Source organism: Nothobranchius furzeri, chromosome 15, assembly GCF_043380555.1.
Source record: "Nothobranchius furzeri strain GRZ-AD chromosome 15, NfurGRZ-RIMD1, whole genome shotgun sequence".
Classification (NCBI taxonomy): domain Eukaryota; kingdom Metazoa; phylum Chordata; class Actinopteri; order Cyprinodontiformes; family Nothobranchiidae; genus Nothobranchius; species Nothobranchius furzeri.
This window is the reverse complement of record NC_091755.1, coordinates 33868623-33886340: the sequence shown is the minus strand read 5'-3', so window position 1 is coordinate 33886340 and position 17718 is coordinate 33868623. Positions and strand designations below refer to the sequence as shown.

Below are 17718 nucleotides of genomic sequence, written 5' to 3'. Positions count from 1 at the left end.
GAGTGAGAAATATGAGGTTTTTACAGAAAACATAAAGAGATGCAGCAGGATAACGTGAAAGTGTGGCAACAACTCACAAATACAAAAAATATAGAAAAAAGTCTCAAAGAGAGAAAAATAGAAATGAGGAACAATTAAATTATCTTATGTTTATTTATTCTCAAAGAAGCTAGTGAAAGAAGGGATGAGTGTGAGAGGATGAGGAGGATGGAGGTTTGTGTGGAAGATAAAAACCAGGCTGAAAGGATGAGTGGAGGGCAGACAGAGATAATGGTATAGGATGGATTCAGGGACAGACATTAATTTGGAGGTCATTATGGAGCGAGCGTGTGTGTGTGTGTGTGTGTGTGTGTGTGTGTGTGTGTGTGTGTGTGTGTGTGTGTGTGTGTGTGTGTGTGTGTGTGTGTGTGTGTGTGTGTGTGTGTGTTTAGGAGTTATAGAGATTTAAGACAGTGTTGAGAATTCTTAATGTGTTTAGGAATGACTTCTAGACTTGAGCCCAGATTTTATAAGAGGAAATAGACATTTATACACATAATAAACCGAATTTAGAAACGTGCTAACTAAATGAAAAAATGCACTGCGGGCGATGTGATTTGCTGAGCGCAGAGGAATAGATTTATTCAACATTTGAGGGGAAGCAGGATGAGGCAGGAGGAATTAGTTTTATGACGATAAGCAGAGAGGAGGGTACGAAGGAGACGTTCAGGTGAGTCTATCTGTATGTTGCTTAAAGAGCAAGTCACCCCCAAATCTATTTTTTTTTTGCTGATAAACTGTATAAATCTGTCTAATAGTGCTGCAGACATCTGTAGTCATAATTGTTACTGCATCTTATTTAAAATAGAAATTTTCTACCTATAACTTTCAGTGTAGCGCCCTCTTCAGCTTAAACATCTGCACTACATTAGAATTTGGGTCAGCCAGTGCTATTGGCTAAGCGGGTGTTTTCTACGAGAGCCGGTATTTGTGACGTGGCTGCACTGCAGTCAAATCTCAACCACACCTCCTGCTGGCTCAAGTCTGGCTCTGTCAGCAAATTTCTGTCAGAGTCTGGTTTTAGGAATTATGTGTCTAAATCAAACCGTTTCAAAAAAGCTATCATTTGTGATGTCACTAACAAAGAAGTTAAATAGAAACCACCTCTCACGTGCAAGAGACAGCTGCTGTTGGAGGTGCGGCTGCTCTACTAAGAGCTCCTCCCAGATATCTGAGCTTCTCAGCTCATAGCAACCTGATGAGTGGGCGTGGCCAGCTCCAGTTTGTTTTCTTAAAGTGACAGAGCCCTGAAACGGCTCATTCTGGAAGGTACTGAATATGCCAAGACCAAAACTGCTGGAATTGCTTTATGTGAGAGGGATTTGGTGCAAAGAATTTAATAAACATGTTTTGTATCAGTTATAAAATTATTATAACATAAGAAAAGAGTCACATGACATGGCTTGCTGTGGCTCTGAATGGGTTAAATCAGATTCTCAGGAGATAGTAGGTGACATCATCTAAGTGAAAAACAGATCTACTTCCTCAGGATGACACATCTCAGTAAAAGTCACCCTGTAGGATGTCAGCTGGCTTCTGTCACCTCCTGACGTCATCTCTGTGTGTTTCCCAGCTCTAATTTCCATCTTAGTGTAACAGCAGTTTTATTACGGATATGGATTTTTATTGCTGGTGTGTCTTTCCCTTTGACCTGGGTGACTGTGGCACCTTTGTCAGAATATATTTAATTTAAACTCTGTACTTTGTCTTTCTTCTTAAACTCATTTTGTCTCATTATTTGATGCATACTTGGAATATGGTAAAAATTCTTATTCCACAGAGAACTAGTCTGTGTCAAATGCTGAAGACACATTTGATATTTCACCAAATGAGATGTTGTCTTAGTCATTAAACATCATTCAAAATCCATGGAGCCCTTCAAGGTACATTTGTCTTTCATGGTTGTAAAAAAAAATAAAAAAGGAGCAACATGGATGCTAACAAAATCAATGCCAGAGGAAGGGAGGAAGAAACTGGTAATGTGGTGGCCTCTGGGGATGCACCATGTGTTGGGATGGAGGAGGAGGCGATGGGGTAGGCAACTGGGTGGAGCTAACTAAGGTGCCGGGGGTGGTTGGAGAACGCTGGCTTTGATGAATAAAACATCCACATGAATGAAGGGGTGGTGTGAATGCATTAAGGAGAGCATAGAGGAAGGAGAGACAAAAGAGAAAAAGAAATGGGAAGAGAGGAAGAGCAAAGCAGGAGAGGTTTATAAAGAGAAAGATGTGGATGAGAATGAGGATAAAGAAGGAAACAATGAACGCAACATCTAAGAAGAGTCAAATCTTTTGACACTTCAAATTTTTATTAAACTTTTTAATGTCTCCTCCAAGAATAAAAAAACACTATGAAACTGTTTGTTTCATTCAATAAATACTCCTTCAAACAAGGGTTATGAAAAGGGATGCTTTTTATATCTTTTACCGCTATAGTCTAACTCCTAATCTCTGATACTCATGTAGCTGTTTGCAGCTTTACATCAAAAACCTGCCCGTATGAGCCGTCAGATAGCTTGTGGTTAGTAGGCAGTGGAGTAAAAAGTTAAAAAATGAACGGCTGCAGAATTCGTACCTGTTACTCGTCGTGCATCAGGTGAGCGGCTATGTTTGTGTGCTTCTTTGTTTGCTGCACGTTTCTATTAAAATGCCATCTTGTCTGTGTGGGTGTGTTCATTTCCATTTTTGGATCCTCATTAAAAACCATCTGTGCAGGAGATCGGTGCATTTTTGGGGTGAATTTGTAATGGTGTTCTTGTTGCAGGACACCTACTGTTTTGTCATCTCTTGACCTTTGTGCCCATGGGCTTGGAATAATAAAAAGCTAAATAAGGAATCCATTAGACCCCTTTACAGCTGATCAGTAACGTCCACACCTTTAGATGAAAAAGATTATTATTGAGTCAATCGCAGACCCAGTCTTCTCTACAGTATTTTACCTCTGGTGTGTTTTTATTTGTGGATATCGATGCGGTTTCCTCTCATATTTCCTGTTTTCTATTTTTATTTTGTATGTATTTATAGGTTTTTTGCTTTTCTCCCATCTGTCTTCTTTTAGCCAATTTATTTTCCCTCAATCTGTCAACTTGAGCTGAACACTGTGCACATAATGAACCGGCGTGTGTGTTTGTAGGTCTCTGCCTTTAGGTCCCAGCACTCGCATAATTCATGAGTATTAATGTCTATTTATTTATTTTAATATTAATAAAGGGGTCTATTCGGATGAGTGGTTGCAGCAAGCAGAGACAGAGAGACGGTGTTGTGTTGGGTTTGTGTGAATCTAGTTGTGTGTGTGTGTGTGTGTGAGTGTGTGTGTGTGTGTGTGTGTGTGTGTGTGTGTGTGTGTGTGTGTGTGTGTGTGTGTGTGTGTGTGTGTGTGTGTGTGTGTGTGTGTGTGTGTGTAAGGTTTCTCAGTTTAATTGGCTGCCTGTTGTGTGCACTTACAAAGGAGTGCACATTTACGATGAGGTGGCGGGCTGAGAGGAGGGGAGACACGGACAGACAGATGTGATAATTTAAATGTCCCTGAGCGATCGTAAGTTGAGCTTGGTGTTTGGGTGTGTGTTTATGCATGCTGAGGGTGATGCAGCGGTGTGAAAGAGTTTATTTGTCAGCTAAATCTGGAAGAATGTTTAAAGAGGGGATGTGGGGAAATGGGTTGATAGAAAAAATTTAATGGACTAATTTAATAAACCTGATTAAAGAAAGAGAGAGAGAGAGAGAGAGAGAGTTAAGAAATAAAATTTAGAATTTGAAATAATTTGAACAATTATGAAGGATAGTAGTAATAATAATAATAATGCATTGAACTTATATAGCGCTTTTCAAGACACCCAAAGATGCTTTCACACATTCACACACTGCTAGTGATGGTAAGCTACTTGTAGCCACAGCCGCCCTGGGGAGGTCTGACAGAGGCGAGGCTGCCATTTGGCGCCGTCGGCCCCTCTGACCACCACTAACACAGGCAAGTTGGGTGAAGTGTCTTGCCCAAGGACACAACAGCAGGATACCCCTGGCGGGAGCTGGAATCGAACCCATGACCCTCCGATCATGAGGCAACCCGCTCTACCACCTGAGCTACTGCTGTCTGTAAGAGAGACTAACTAGAGCTCATTTCCTTTCAGTGTTCGGCGTTTCATGGTTTTTCTTGTAGTTTCTGTTCATACTGTCTCAGTGAAACTTATCGGTCAAACCCGGTTCACACAGTGGCACAATCATGCAGATTTTTGACCAACCCTGCCCTGTCAACTATCTTATAACCATACTTTGCAACTTCTTCATATTTTTAAATCATTTTCTTGAGCCAGAATGCATTTTTACAGGTTAAATGTAAGGCCACCCAGCCCCTATCGCCACCCCCCCACCCCCGTCCATCACACTTGTGCCGGTCTGGTCCAGTCCCTGTTGCACATCTCCTGCATGTTTTAGATCATAAACACAGCTGATTTGTTTGATTTAATGATTAATCACTCCTGTAGAAACTAATGAAGGCTGAGGCGACATTTCAGCATTTAGATTAAGGTGTTAAAGAGACGAACGCACAGCGATGAGATAAGTTTAACTTTTGGTTCTAAAGGGCACTAGGAAGTGCTAAAGGCAAGCCAAAACTGCCAAGTGTGCCTTCAAGGGTGCGTACGATTACCACAACGGCTCTAAAGATAATCATATCAGAAAATCCTCCCTATGTCTTGAAAGGATGTAGGGAGCGTCCTGATCATAAATCTGGGCTTTCAAACATGTTGGATTGTCTTGGTCTGATTTTTGAGGATGGATGAACGTGCTGCTTGTTGATTGTGACATCTAACTAGTCAGAAAGCGAGGTGGCAGAAGCACGCAGCACAGTCCTCCGCCATGTTTGTTTAATCTATGACTTATCTTCTGACATTTCCCTGAGCAGTAAATGTCCGTGAATGAAAGTGGTTCCTGTGTAGTGTAGTACACAGTGCAGTTGGTGCACACATAACAATGTAGAATCAACTCTGGAATGTTCCGTGAACTTCCATCAACACGTGTGTGGTATCTTTTGTTATAAAGTTGGCTGGCAGTTTAAAAATCCTGCCGTGTCAACTGGGCCCACCTAAAGCTCACTTACTTATTATGTTCAAGTTATTATTATTATTATTTTTTGTAGTTTCTGCATCAACGACACTTACTGATTATTTTGTACTCCGGATTCATCATGTTTCTGGATTTTTTTGGCTTTAACTTTGTGCTTAATGGTGTAGCTAGTTGTTATGGAGCAAAGACATGTGAGGTGGTTAACTTTACCCTGGTTTCAGTTCTGCATGATGTGTACACGTGCAAATGACCTTCTTGTTACTGATCAAACATTACTGATTATCATAAATAATAATTATTATTAACCCAAAGAATAATAAGTCATTTCAGTAATTAAATACATTTATACTGAACCATGATGATTATTTATGATGATTATAATAAACCTTGCAATAAGCAGTAAAAATAGTTTATTAAAATTATTATTTTAAAATCTTGAAGTGTCCTTCATCTTGCGGAGGAACAGCAGACAGATAAAAGATGGTGTTTAGCAGACTGTACGGCTCCTGTGACGGATAATCTGTGGAACTAAAGTTACAGCTTGACCCAGCTCGACCTAGCTGGGGAAGTGTGACCTTTGGGTCACAAGTACGAGGCCATTCATGTCGCTACAATGGCAGATGTCTTGGTTACTGGAACCCTGCAAGAACTGCCTCTTCACCCTAACTAAAAGAAATTGAAAAGAATTTATGGAGATAGGTTAATGATGGACAGAATCAGATGGACGTTACACGTAACATTGCATCATTCCACTCTTTTGTGGTGTCACAAATTCTCAGTATCAACATATAAATCCGACATGACTGTGTGTGCTTTTACAGCTTTTGTGTCAGCGTGTTTCTGTGTTTTTATCCTCGATAGTCGTGACTCACCCTGCACTTCTGGACGATGTGTGTTTTAACCGTCTTTGCACGAGCAAGACTGTAAGTTTCTGTGTCTTGTATGTGTCAGATGATGTTTGCTTCCACTAGATCATGAGGAGAGGTGAAGACTTTATCGACTTACCGCTTTAAGCCTTTGTTTTTGTGTCACTACTGAGAAGTCGAGACTGCCAGTGGGTGCGTTGGCGTCTAAAAGCAGCGCAAGCAAAGTGCCAGTAGAGACGGCTACATGATCAAACCCAACATCCTCGAGGGCAGGGGCAATGATCCATGAACACGTTAGAGAGAAGAAAAAAAAAGAGTATGCGTGTGTGTGTGTGTGTGTGTGTGGGGGGGGGGGGGGTGAGTTCGTGATAGAGAGGATTATTAGACTGAATGTGTGTTTGTGTCTGATTTTAATTTCACAGAAAGAAAATCTCAGCAATGTATTAATAATTGATGTGTTTGCAATTTGGTGTCTGTGTGTGTTTCTGTCAGGCCCTCAGCAGGTTTCTAAAGGGGGTCCTTAAGGAGCCATCTGTCTTTAGGCTACGTCCAAACCCCGTCTGCTTGGGTTGCATGGAGGGCACTCTGTGTGTGTGTGTGTGTGTTTGCGTGTGTGTGTGTGGGTGGGTGTTTTTTGTGTTTAGATGCTAAATGTCAGACAACGTGTGTGTCCAAACTACGCTCAAGGAAAGGTGAAAAGAAAAAGTCAACATGTATTTCTGAGTACCTTTTCATGTTGTGTGTGTGTGTGTGTGTGTGTGTGTGTGTGTGTGTGTGTGTGTGTGTGTGTGTGTGTGTGTGTGTGTGTGTGTGTGTGTGTTGTGGGGGTGTTTAAGACTCCTGAGACATACCAGACTGGTTTGACTGGCAGCCATATCAGTGTTTATTTTTGTCTGCAGATTTGTTTATGTTGTTTAGGATTTTCCATCGTTTTCCGAAGCAGCAGACTCAAAGTCAGCCGAAATGTATTTTATTCTCTTTTCACCTGGAGACATCACCATGCAGTGTCTTCTGGCTGTCAGAATAAAACCACTATGAACTATTAAAAGTCTTTTTTAAAAGTTGTTCAATTAGAGCTCCTCAGGAATCAGCACAGTGCTGCTTAACAAAGGAAAAGTTTGCAGTTTAAGCTTGTAGTCCACTAGCAGAGAGCAAAAACACGCTCTAACTTCCTAGAAAACTTGTAGCCTAAAAAAATTTGTAATCTCGTTGTGTTTAGCAGCCATCTTTAAAGAGACGACATATTAAGGGCAAGGTTAGGGTCGGTCTCTACTGCCTCTGCAAACCTTCATGTGTGAATAAAAAATGTCCATTCATTTTCCATCCATGTTTGGTTTTAGGAATTATGTGCCTGAAACAAGCTGTTTCTAAAAGTCCCTATTTGTGATGTCACAAATGGGAGAATATTCCTAAATCGACTTCTCATGTCCAAGAGAGAGAAGCCTTGTTCGAGATGAGCAGCGCCTCGTCTGGAAAACAGACGAGGGCAGACGGACGCAGCAGGAGGAGTGGCTGAAAGCCGGCATTTAAATCGGACGGATTTCCCTACACGTGTAGCTCGCGGGTGACGATGGGTGAAGATATCTTGTTTAATTTTTTGTTTTAATTCTGGTGCCTGTTAGCAACCGAAACACACCCTCACATGCTTGTGGATCTCATATATTGTAGACATGTGCATATGAAGATATGACTGTAATAATAAGTAAAGGTTATCAGCTGTAGCTTTAGTGTGCTCATAGGAAACGTGACAAAAGAAGACAAAACACATTCCTCTTTATGGCCTATATAGTTGTCATCATCAACGTTACATGATTTACAGAATACGTGTGACCAACTAACATTTTGCATTCAACTACCGGATGTTTGGATCAAAACGTGAACCAATCAGATCTTAGATCAGGTTAGAGCCAGGCGTTTTCCGTCATGCCCAAAGTTTTGCAGCCGGTGGAGAGCAACTGCAGCGCTTTGCTCCAAAATCTGCTGCCGCCTTGATCTCACGAGGTTATCGTTGCGTATGTATGCATGACGTCAGAGCAAGTCGGCGTCAAGTCGGACACAAATCTAACCGGCATGCACTGCGCGCCGATCACCGCTGATCTAATCTGCGCAGAACTGGCACATCTCGAACAAGGCGAGAGTTGCTGTTGGAGGAGCAGTCCCTCCCTGATATTGGAGCTTCTCAGCTTATAGCAGCCAATCAGGGGATGGGTGGGTGTGGCCAGCTTAAGCTTGCATCTTAAAGTGACAACGCCCTGAAACGGCTCATTCTGGAGCTAATTAAATGTCTATTACTAAGAATGTGGATTAAATCTGTTTATGGGGATTTAGTGCAAATAATTTTGATAACAGGTTTTGTGTAGAATATAAAGCTATTATAATTTAAGAAAGTCATAATCTGTCTCATTCAATACCAGGATATATAAGATCCAACCATTCCATCTTTAGAGCATCTGTGATTTTACATATTGGAGAATTTGCCTCAAAAACTAAAAAACCTGCATATTTTCTTCCAATTTGTCATATTCAAAGTGGTTGATATTACATATATTCAGTTCTGTTATAATCCTTGTGTCAACATTGCCTCATAGGACAATTAGGTCAGCCTGGAGTCAGCTGGATTCAGGTCTTTGATCTGTAAACTCCAAACTAAAACCAACGAACCAAAATCAAAATTAAAACAGGATTGCCAGGAACTCCTGAACCCATCAAATAAATTCTAGAAAAAAAATACATTAAGATGATGCAAAGATGGTGTCTCTTTGAAGAACAGACCTGATTTCATACACATATGTTATATTTAATGTATTCATCATCATTAGATGGCTTCAGATGAGGTATTAAAACAAAATGTACCATATTCCAAAAGCTTTTTGGAATAGATGACGGTTAAATAGTCCATTTGTGTTCATGCAACTGAAATTCAATACTAAGTGCATGCTTGAAATCAATGTTATGAGGTGAAAACAAACATTTTCTATAATTTCACTCTTTCTGGTAGATCTGTCATGCACTAAGTGGAGTGAATCATCAGATTTGAATCACTAGAGTCAATAAAGTGTTATATGCATAAAGTAAACCTCTCAGCAAAAGTGTGGCTCTCTAGGCTGCAGTTTGTTTAATGGTTCTGCTCCTCATCAAACATGTTATTTAACAAGTAAGACTAAGATAAAATGTCCCATGGTTGTCTCTACAGTTCTATCTGAAAACTTTGTTGTACTTCATCCTGAAGTGTTCCTGAGGTAAAACTCTCGTCTTTTGGATATTTTGCTTCAGGTGACCGCTGTGAGTTCGACCCCCAGCAGGGCAGATGTATGCCAGGTGTGTGTCGTAACGGAGGGACGTGTCGGGAGCTTTCCGGTGGGGGGTTCCGCTGCGAGTGTCCTGCAGGAAGCTACGAACGTCCGTACTGCACCGTCACAGCCAGGTCCTTCAAAGCCAAGTCGTTTGTCATGTTCCGAGGCCTCAGGCAGAGATTTCACCTCTCCATCTCGTTGACGTAAGTAGACCCTAAAATCCTCTCTCAACGTCTTTAGCTGGTTTTAAAAGTCTTTTTCTTTCCTCACTCATCTCAGAGTTCAGCCTCACTCAGCCATCTATAACCAGTCCTCTTTGATCCTAAATTATCTTACAGTTTCTTCTCTTTAATCTATTTATTTCCTCTCCCCGTGAGATCAGTCTCAACAGCCTCCACCTTTCTCTGTGTTGGGAAATGTGATGCATCTCCACATGCTCCTCTGTCTTCTGTCAATTTACCGGTTCCTGTAATATCTCCTTGGCTATCTCTCTTTCCACTTATCCAACATCCGATCCCCCTCAGCCTCGTGTCTTCTAAGCAAAGATTGACATCATACTTTGTGTCAAGTGATCAGAGAGAGCAGAAACCCAGTTATCAACAATAATCTGTGTTTTGTTTTAAATAATGTTATAGGTAAATGTTTAATTTGGTTATTAGAGTTTATTTTTGTTTGCTTTCAAATCTCCAAACAGAAAATTCTGGCCCACCTTGCTTTTTTTGCTTCTTAACTATTGGCATTGGGCTTGTTTTGTTTTTGTTTTTGTTTTATCTAGGGGATAACAAGTGTTCAGTACTTAAATCCAAATCGTCTCATTAGTTTTATGAGTCTTGGTTTTGCTCACATCACGCCATCATCTCCCTGCTGCTCCTTTGCCTCTTAAGATATCAAGTGCTTGTCTAAGGATGATCTCTAGTGGTCCTTAAGTGTGGTCAGGCAGGATCGTGGGGGTGGTTGCCATGGGTGATCTCATCTCATATTAGTTGCTAGGATGATTTAGCCTGTGGGGGTGGTTGCTAGGCTAATGTGGCGACACTTAGTGGTTCCTGTTAGACGTTGGGTAGTGGTGTTCTTGTCGAATTAGTGTCGTTGAGGCCTTAAAGCACTACCTCTGACTTGTATTGATCTGTGGCTACTCTTTGTGCAGCAACGATCAGTCAAGGGAGGAAGTGAAAGGTTAAAGGAGTCTCATGGTTGAGTTCTATTAATGATAATTTAACAGCTCTGGTAATAGTACTCCCCTATAAAGGCTAGGTTGGTAAATGTGCAGATGCGGATTGTTGTAAGGTCAAAATATTGTTTGAGAAACTGTATTCGGTTCTCTCTGTTTATAACGGTTGCATTAAATAAGTGCTTAAGAGAAGCGGGATGTTGTTGAACATGTCTATGGTCTGTTTCTCCGTTAATCTGGATTGACTTTGACACCAAAGAGTCTTGTTTTCTTTACTTTCTGTCCAAAACTACGGGGAGCTCAAGCCTTTGGTCAACACTCCACTTCTTTTAAATTAGTCAACAGCATCACCATTAAAAAAAGAGTGCAGAAAATAGGGGCAGGTACGGAGAAGATCGAAGGACGTCTCACGGATGAAGTCCGATGATATTGTAGAACCTTTATTGATGGAGTACAAAGATGCACAGCAGACTTTTGATTTGTGTAAATAAATTACGTAAACTTGGATTTGGAGATGCCCCACCCCCACCCCCACCCAGAAAAATACCACGCCCTATTTTGTTCTGGTTCTGGTCAATGCTTGTGTGCAACTCTGCACCCGCGCTGACGTCTTAACTGGGCTTAACAATACATCGATCGACATCAAAACATTGATTAAGTGGTCATCTGTCAAAATGCAAAATTGATATAACTATCAAATGCACTTTTATTTTGAAGCTTGCTGCATTTGGAAGTTCTGCTGACTTGCTCTTTTTCCACCTGTTCCTTCACATCACCAAACGCGTTGAATGAAAAAGCTAACGTCTTCATTTGTGTCGGTCATTGCCAGTCCTCCCAAAGACGTCTCATATTTCCTGTTCTTTCCTGAGAAGGATTCCAGAGAAGTTCCAGATATCCGAGACAAATTCATTTGCAAGAATTTTGCTGGTCACAATTCTCGAGCCCATTCAAAGCGTCAGCAACACAAGAAGTGACTCAAGGAAAATTAGAACCTTTGAAAATGTTTTAGAAACATTTTTGACGCCATCAGTTGCAGCCCTGGTTTAAATCCCTGCAGGGTTAAATTTGGTCCAGATTAATTAAAAGCTGCAATAAAGATTATCTGCATCTTTCTCTGACTTCTGCCTCTTTGGTATTTTTCAGCATCCCCTTGCCTCTAAAATAATTTTATACTCCTGTTGAGCAAAAAGTAATGGTTTCTTTCCCCTTGTAATCACTGTGCTGATGGAAGCAATATTGTTTGGCTTTAAAGCAAAAATAACAACAAAGGATTTTGAGCTTAGGGTGTATTTCCATACCAGCTGGAGGAGCCGTTTGTGTTTAATACAGGAATCTTTAGTTTGTTCAGCTGTGCTGAAAATCATTTCTGGCTCTGGAGCTGTAAGAGTTTGACGAATAACAACCCTAATGAACACATAATATTCATTTATGCAGTTTTATTGCTTTTGGGATCGAGTCACTTCATTTCAAAAAGATGAATTTCAGTAATAGTGAGTTACACATTTGGGAACATGTAGAGTTAGATTTTCTGCATTTATTTTCTTCATGGCACCAGTTGTGCTGACATCACCTCAGACCTGGAAAAAAGCACTTTGGAGGAATTTATTCTGACATTATCTTCAAACTGTAATAAATAATAAAGACAAGGGTTTGTGGTTTGTAGAGAATTGTTTGCAAGAGTTTGACTCTTTTTGCATGTTGTTAAACTAATAAGTAAGAATTTAAATACTTTAATTGAGTTATTTTAGACATTCATTATCTCCTTGCCCACAGGTTTTTGTTGACATTTAGAAGCAATAAGTCGCATAAACATTCTTATTTTTGGAACTTGAACCCTAAAACCTAAATAATGGCATTGAAATAACACATAAATCTTTGTTCTGTGTGTTTGCTGTTTAGTTTTGCCACCCTGAAGAAAAGCGGTCTCCTCCTTTATAACGGACGCTTCAACGAGAAACATGATTTCATTGCTTTGGAGATCCAAGAGGGACAAGTGGTATTCAAATATTCCACAGGTACTGACTCAAGATGTGCATTTGACTTCAATCATGTTTTTTATTCATATTCCCTCAAGAAAACCTTCTGGGATTATATATGTGGCTCATATGTCCACTATCTAGGGATGGGTACCTTTGACATTTGAATCGATTCGGTACTAATTCCCGTTACCTAGGAATCGATACCGGTACTTAACAGTACCAATTTTAGATACTTTTGAGTGTTTAATATTTTAATTCTCTTTTATAATTAAATACATATTTTTCTCAATTTTTAACCATATTCGATAAATATCACAATTAATAACATACAACTATTTGTATTTTAACATCGTCCTTGTAGTTTTATAAGCTGATAATTAAACTGAAGCAAACATCTTAACTGTGAACTAAATTTACTGTGTCATTCCTTTTGCCGTCCTTTTTCATTTGATTTTTCCTACTGGGAAGTTAGAATTTCCTAGGAGAAAGTGAACGCACCATTAGCTGATAACAATGGTGGCAAAGGAAGCTAACATATCAAGCTAACGTTATCTTAAACAGTTAATTTAGCTGCTGGAGCAGATTAAAACGATGATGCCTCACACTTACAGTAGATCGTTGTCGCTGGTTTCATCTTCACCCAATCACCCGTCGCATTTAGTAAAGTGAAGCCAAACTTTAGAGCGCGTTCATGTTCTTCTAGTCGGAAATTCGGAGTTCCGAGGAGAAAGCGAACAGACCATTCGCAAAACGGAAGCTAGCATATCAAGCTAATGTTATCTTAAACATTTAATTTACCTACAGAAGCAGATTAAGATGAAGAGGTCTCACTTAGATCGTTGTTGCTGCTTTCATCATCACCCAGTTACCCATCACATTTAGTGAAGTGGACCCAAGCTTTAGCGTGCGTTCTTTCTACCATGCTGCTCTGTTTACAATTGGCTCGCAGCGACCGACGACATAACGCTCTTGCACATGTGCAGCTGTCTAGGCGAGTTCTCGTTATGAAGGACGGGTACCGAAACGAGGCACCGTTTCAAATGACGTGAATCGGTGCTCAGTCGGTACTATGGAATTCGGTCGGTACCTTAAAAGTGCCGAATTCGGTACCCATCGCTAATGTTGCCTTCATGAAGCAGTGTGTTCTCCTCTGTGTCATGAATGTGCAGATTGTGAAAACATTTTTTTCTCCAGGGGTGATTAAATCTAGTTATTTGTGTATCTGTGGCCCAGCAGTGGTGGCTGGTGAAAAAAAAAAAAAATATATATATATATATATATATATATATATATATATGTATATATAAGTAGTTTTATTTACTTTTCAGAAGAATTTTCTCCCTTTAAGTCAGGTAGGGAAGCACCCCTATGGACAAGCCACCACTATTCCCCTGGGAGTAAATGTAATCATTCCAAATGCAATAGTAAAGATAAATGAACGTCCTTGCATGCATGACTATTTATAGGGACATGTATGTTTTAGTAGAAGTTTATAATGCAGTTTTATTTCTGCCCATTTTCTGAAAACAAGTGTCATGCTGGTGGGAAACATGGGTACAAAGTGATCCATACTATTAAATCCTAATCATCCATCTACCTGCAGGCGAGTCATCCACTCAGGTGAGCCCCTATGTGTCCGGCGGAGTGAGTGATGGAAACTGGCACACGGTTCACATCCGTTACTACAACAAGGTGGGTTTCCTCCTCGTCACGGCAGAGGCTTTCATTTAACCTCTGATGTTTGTTTTATATGATTTAAAGTTTTGCTGTGCTACTAGTTTTCTCTCTTTCATTTGTTGTTTTTGCTTCTGTTGCTTCAGCAGAAAAGTTTATTTATGCAGACAAAGAAAGCACTGAGATTTGAGATGGTGTGTTTGTGTGTGTTTACTGTGAAGTGGGCGTTCGCTTGTCCCCGTTATGTTCATGCATATTCGCTGCACATCTCCTTTAATTTTCTTCATGTTTTTTTTTATTTTCCTCAGCCAGCTTCACGCTATGTGAGTATGAGTGTGTCAGGATGCACATCCATTTTCCTCCTGCTCAGTTTCCTCTTTCTCCTTCTCTTTATTTAGCCCAAAAACAGTAAAAATGCGTGAGAGTCTATGATTGTTCACTTAATAACTTTTTTAAAACTAACTCAAATTTCCCATCTTTTCTATTAACATTCTGCCTTGTAGCACAATAGCTTCTGTTATGTGAGATGAGACTGTTAATTCATGTCTATCGTGGGGTTTGACTACAGTGTGAAAAAGTCTTTATTTAATAAAAATGCTGTTCTGTTCATGTTTCTGCATGCCGTCTCTCCCCATGTTGTTTCCAGTTTTACACTTGTTCAGGTTTTTATTCAATCTCGTGTATTTGTGTGTGTGTTCAGCCTAAACGCAGCCTGATTGGAGAAGCCCAGGGTCCGTCGGATGAGAAGATAGCCGTGGTGAGCGTTGACGACTGTGACACGGCCTTGTCACTTCGCTTTGGTCTGCAGCTTGGAAATTATAGCTGCGCCGCACAGGGCAAACAGACCAGCAGCAAGAAGTGAGTTTGTACCATGTTCCTTTTCTGTTTTAAATTGATTTGAGTTATTTGAGCTTTAAGTCAGTTGTTTTGCAAGTTAAAGATGAAATATCCAGCAGCACTTGTATTAAAGCTGGGGTATGCGGTCTAAGAAATTTTAAAGGAACCCAAAAAATGCTTACATTTCACCTTCTGACCCTGTTCTATGTTATAAATTAGTTAATCTTTCATCATTTTTATTCCCCTGAATGCCTCGCCTGGCTTGATCTGCATTCAATTAATGTTAGTCTGTAAATTTAAAACTACCTGTGGGGAGGAATGGGGCGGGGGGATCGGGGGGTCTTGATCTTTTGTGTTTCGAAGCTAAAGTATCATTTCTATAGCGCCTCTCAAGATAAAAATCACGAGGCGCTTCACAAAAACAAAAACATGTTAAAATATAAAAAAGCATTTAGAAAATGTTTAAAAATATATTTAAAATGAGCAAAAATAGGCAATTGGGATTAAAAAATGTTAAGAAAGAGAGAAAGTGAATAGGAAAGAGTGGATCCTGAGGAAGGTGGAATAGGTGGGGAGAGCAGAATAAAGAGAGAGTGGTGAAGAAGGTCATACAAAAGCCAGCTTGAACAAGTGAGTCTTCAGCTGCTTTTTAAAGGAGACCACTGAGTCCACTGATCTCAGGCTCAGGGGAAGAGAGTTCCAGAGTCTGGGGGCCACAGCAGCAAATGATCTGTCACCTTTGGTCTTTAGCCTGGTGCTGCACAACCAGTAGGCTTTGATCACTGGACCTCAGGGACCTGCTGGGGGTGTAGGGACTGAGAAGATCACCAATGTAAGATGGTGCTTGTCCATGTAAGGCCCTATAGACCAGAACCAGGATCTTGAAATGAACCCTGAAGTTGACTGGCAGCCAGTGAAGCTGGAGGAGAAGCGGGGTGATGTCAAGTGATTAGCGTAATGTTCAATCTTACGCAACTTTGCATTGGACAATTTTGTATCCTGTTGTAGCATTAGCAAGTGTGGGCTAGCATCACGAGTGCCGCATTAGCTGGCTTTAGATGTTTCCCTGCTTGAACGCTGCAGGTTTGAATAAAATCAGTAATTAGCAGCTCCTGCAGAATCCAATGAAAGCTAGCGAGATAATTCAGCAGTAGCGCTAGTGAGGTGACGTTTATGAATATATCAGGTCTTTTGAACGGCTCTTCAAAGTGAACGATGAGTGCTGAACGTACTCCCAAAATCACAGACATCAACGGAAGCCCCCCCCCCCCCCCCCAAACACACACACACACTCTCTCTCTCTCTCTCTGACATTGGCGGAACAATCTTTGATGCCCCGTACATTGGTGGCACACGTTGCTCAGCACCCATGATGACTGAAACATCCAAGTGGCTGAAGAGATATTGGATTTATCTGACCTGACAAGTCAGCACACAGAGAGACATCCACACAGGCTCACAGATGAAGCGATTTTTGAACCACAAATAACCACGACTAAAAGTCCAGGAAAGAAAATACAGCCTGATTCCAATGATGTTTAAAATCACAGCCTAATTTCTGGGGGAAATAAGTTACTTCCTACTTTTCTGCACTGATCTGTGTGGAATAAATACAAATTCAGATTTTTCCCAAAGGAAAGTTGATTTCATAGAATGGTTTTTACCTGCAGGAGCAGATATGAGTTGCCCCTGACCCTGAGCTGTAGGCGGTGTTTGCACAAGATGTTCCAGCTTCTTTGCAAAGAGATCTTCCATTAAACATAATCTGTAACTGATTGGAGGCTTAACATTTATTCAAGGCAATTTTTCACTCAAGCAGAAAACCAATAAAGCTGATCAGTGAGTGCAGCTGCGTGCTAGACATCTGGCAATACTGTATCTAGGTCCCTAGATTATACAAATAAAACTATAAATTAAGCCTTTACAGGGGACGAAAACCAGTTCATTTGTGATTCATTCGTTTAATTTTCAAAGCTATAATTAATTTTCTTGTGTTCCTGTAAGTATGTTTTGTAAAAGCTGCTCACAAGCTCTGAGTCATGACTTGTGTTCCTCCCACCATCCCCAGGAGGACATTTATTTGCATCGGTGCATACAGTCGTTTTTTTTTTACATAGATCCCGTTGCCGAAAGAAAAAACTAATTAAAACATGATAAAAAGAGAAAACAAATAAAGATAACTGAAAATAAAAACCACGATCAAAGATTAAAGACACTAAATATTGAAGCAAAAAATTACTTTAACGGCAAAATACTGTTGTTGTTCAGTCATCAACTTATTAGAAGTGGAAAACCTTAAAGGCCAAGTTTGTTGAGAAAGAGTATTATTATAATTTTTTTTGAAAGACGATCAGTCGCTCTGAGTTTTACATGCAAATGTAAAATAGTCTTCTACCCCTCTTTCCTGATTTAGCTGCCGACAGGGAGACTCTCAGATCAGAAAAATCAGGCAATTGCACTTTATAACGTCAAATTAACATTCATGACTGAAACATCTTGGCTCGCGACGGCTGTTGTTGATTTGGTGTACAGGACAGAGCAGACAACATTTCGGCTAGTAGAAGCTAACCATTAGCATTAGCAAATCAACCACACAGCAGAACTCCTCTAAACATAGTAATTGCAAACTACTAAACCTATTTTACGTGGCGGGATGACTGCCTCAATTTTTGTCAAGCTCCACCTCGTGCGACAACATAATTCAATTCAAATATACTTTATTAATCCCAGAGGGAAATTAGAGAAATAAGGTTGTGCATAATTACTTATCAGATAATCCTACCTTGTGTGGTATGTTAA

The 17718-nt window shown here is 40.3% G+C and overlaps 1 protein-coding gene across 4 annotated transcripts in view; it reads left to right on the top strand.

Moving 5' to 3' along the window:
- Positions 1–17718, top strand: part of celsr3 (cadherin, EGF LAG seven-pass G-type receptor 3) — a 128329-nt gene that overhangs the window by 40128 nt on the left and 70483 nt on the right. For 3 of the 4 annotated variants that reach the window (XM_054746341.2, XM_054746342.2, XM_054746340.2), the window contains exons 4-8: positions 9239–9461; positions 12329–12444; positions 14012–14100; positions 14391–14405; positions 14783–14940. In XM_054746341.2, coding sequence (XP_054602316.1) covers positions 9239–9461; positions 12329–12444; positions 14012–14100; positions 14391–14405; positions 14783–14940 — 601 coding nt within the window. The remainder of the gene's footprint in view (positions 1–9238; positions 9462–12328; positions 12445–14011; positions 14101–14390; positions 14406–14782; positions 14941–17718) is intronic. The other variant, XM_015967374.3, reaches the window with a different exon arrangement.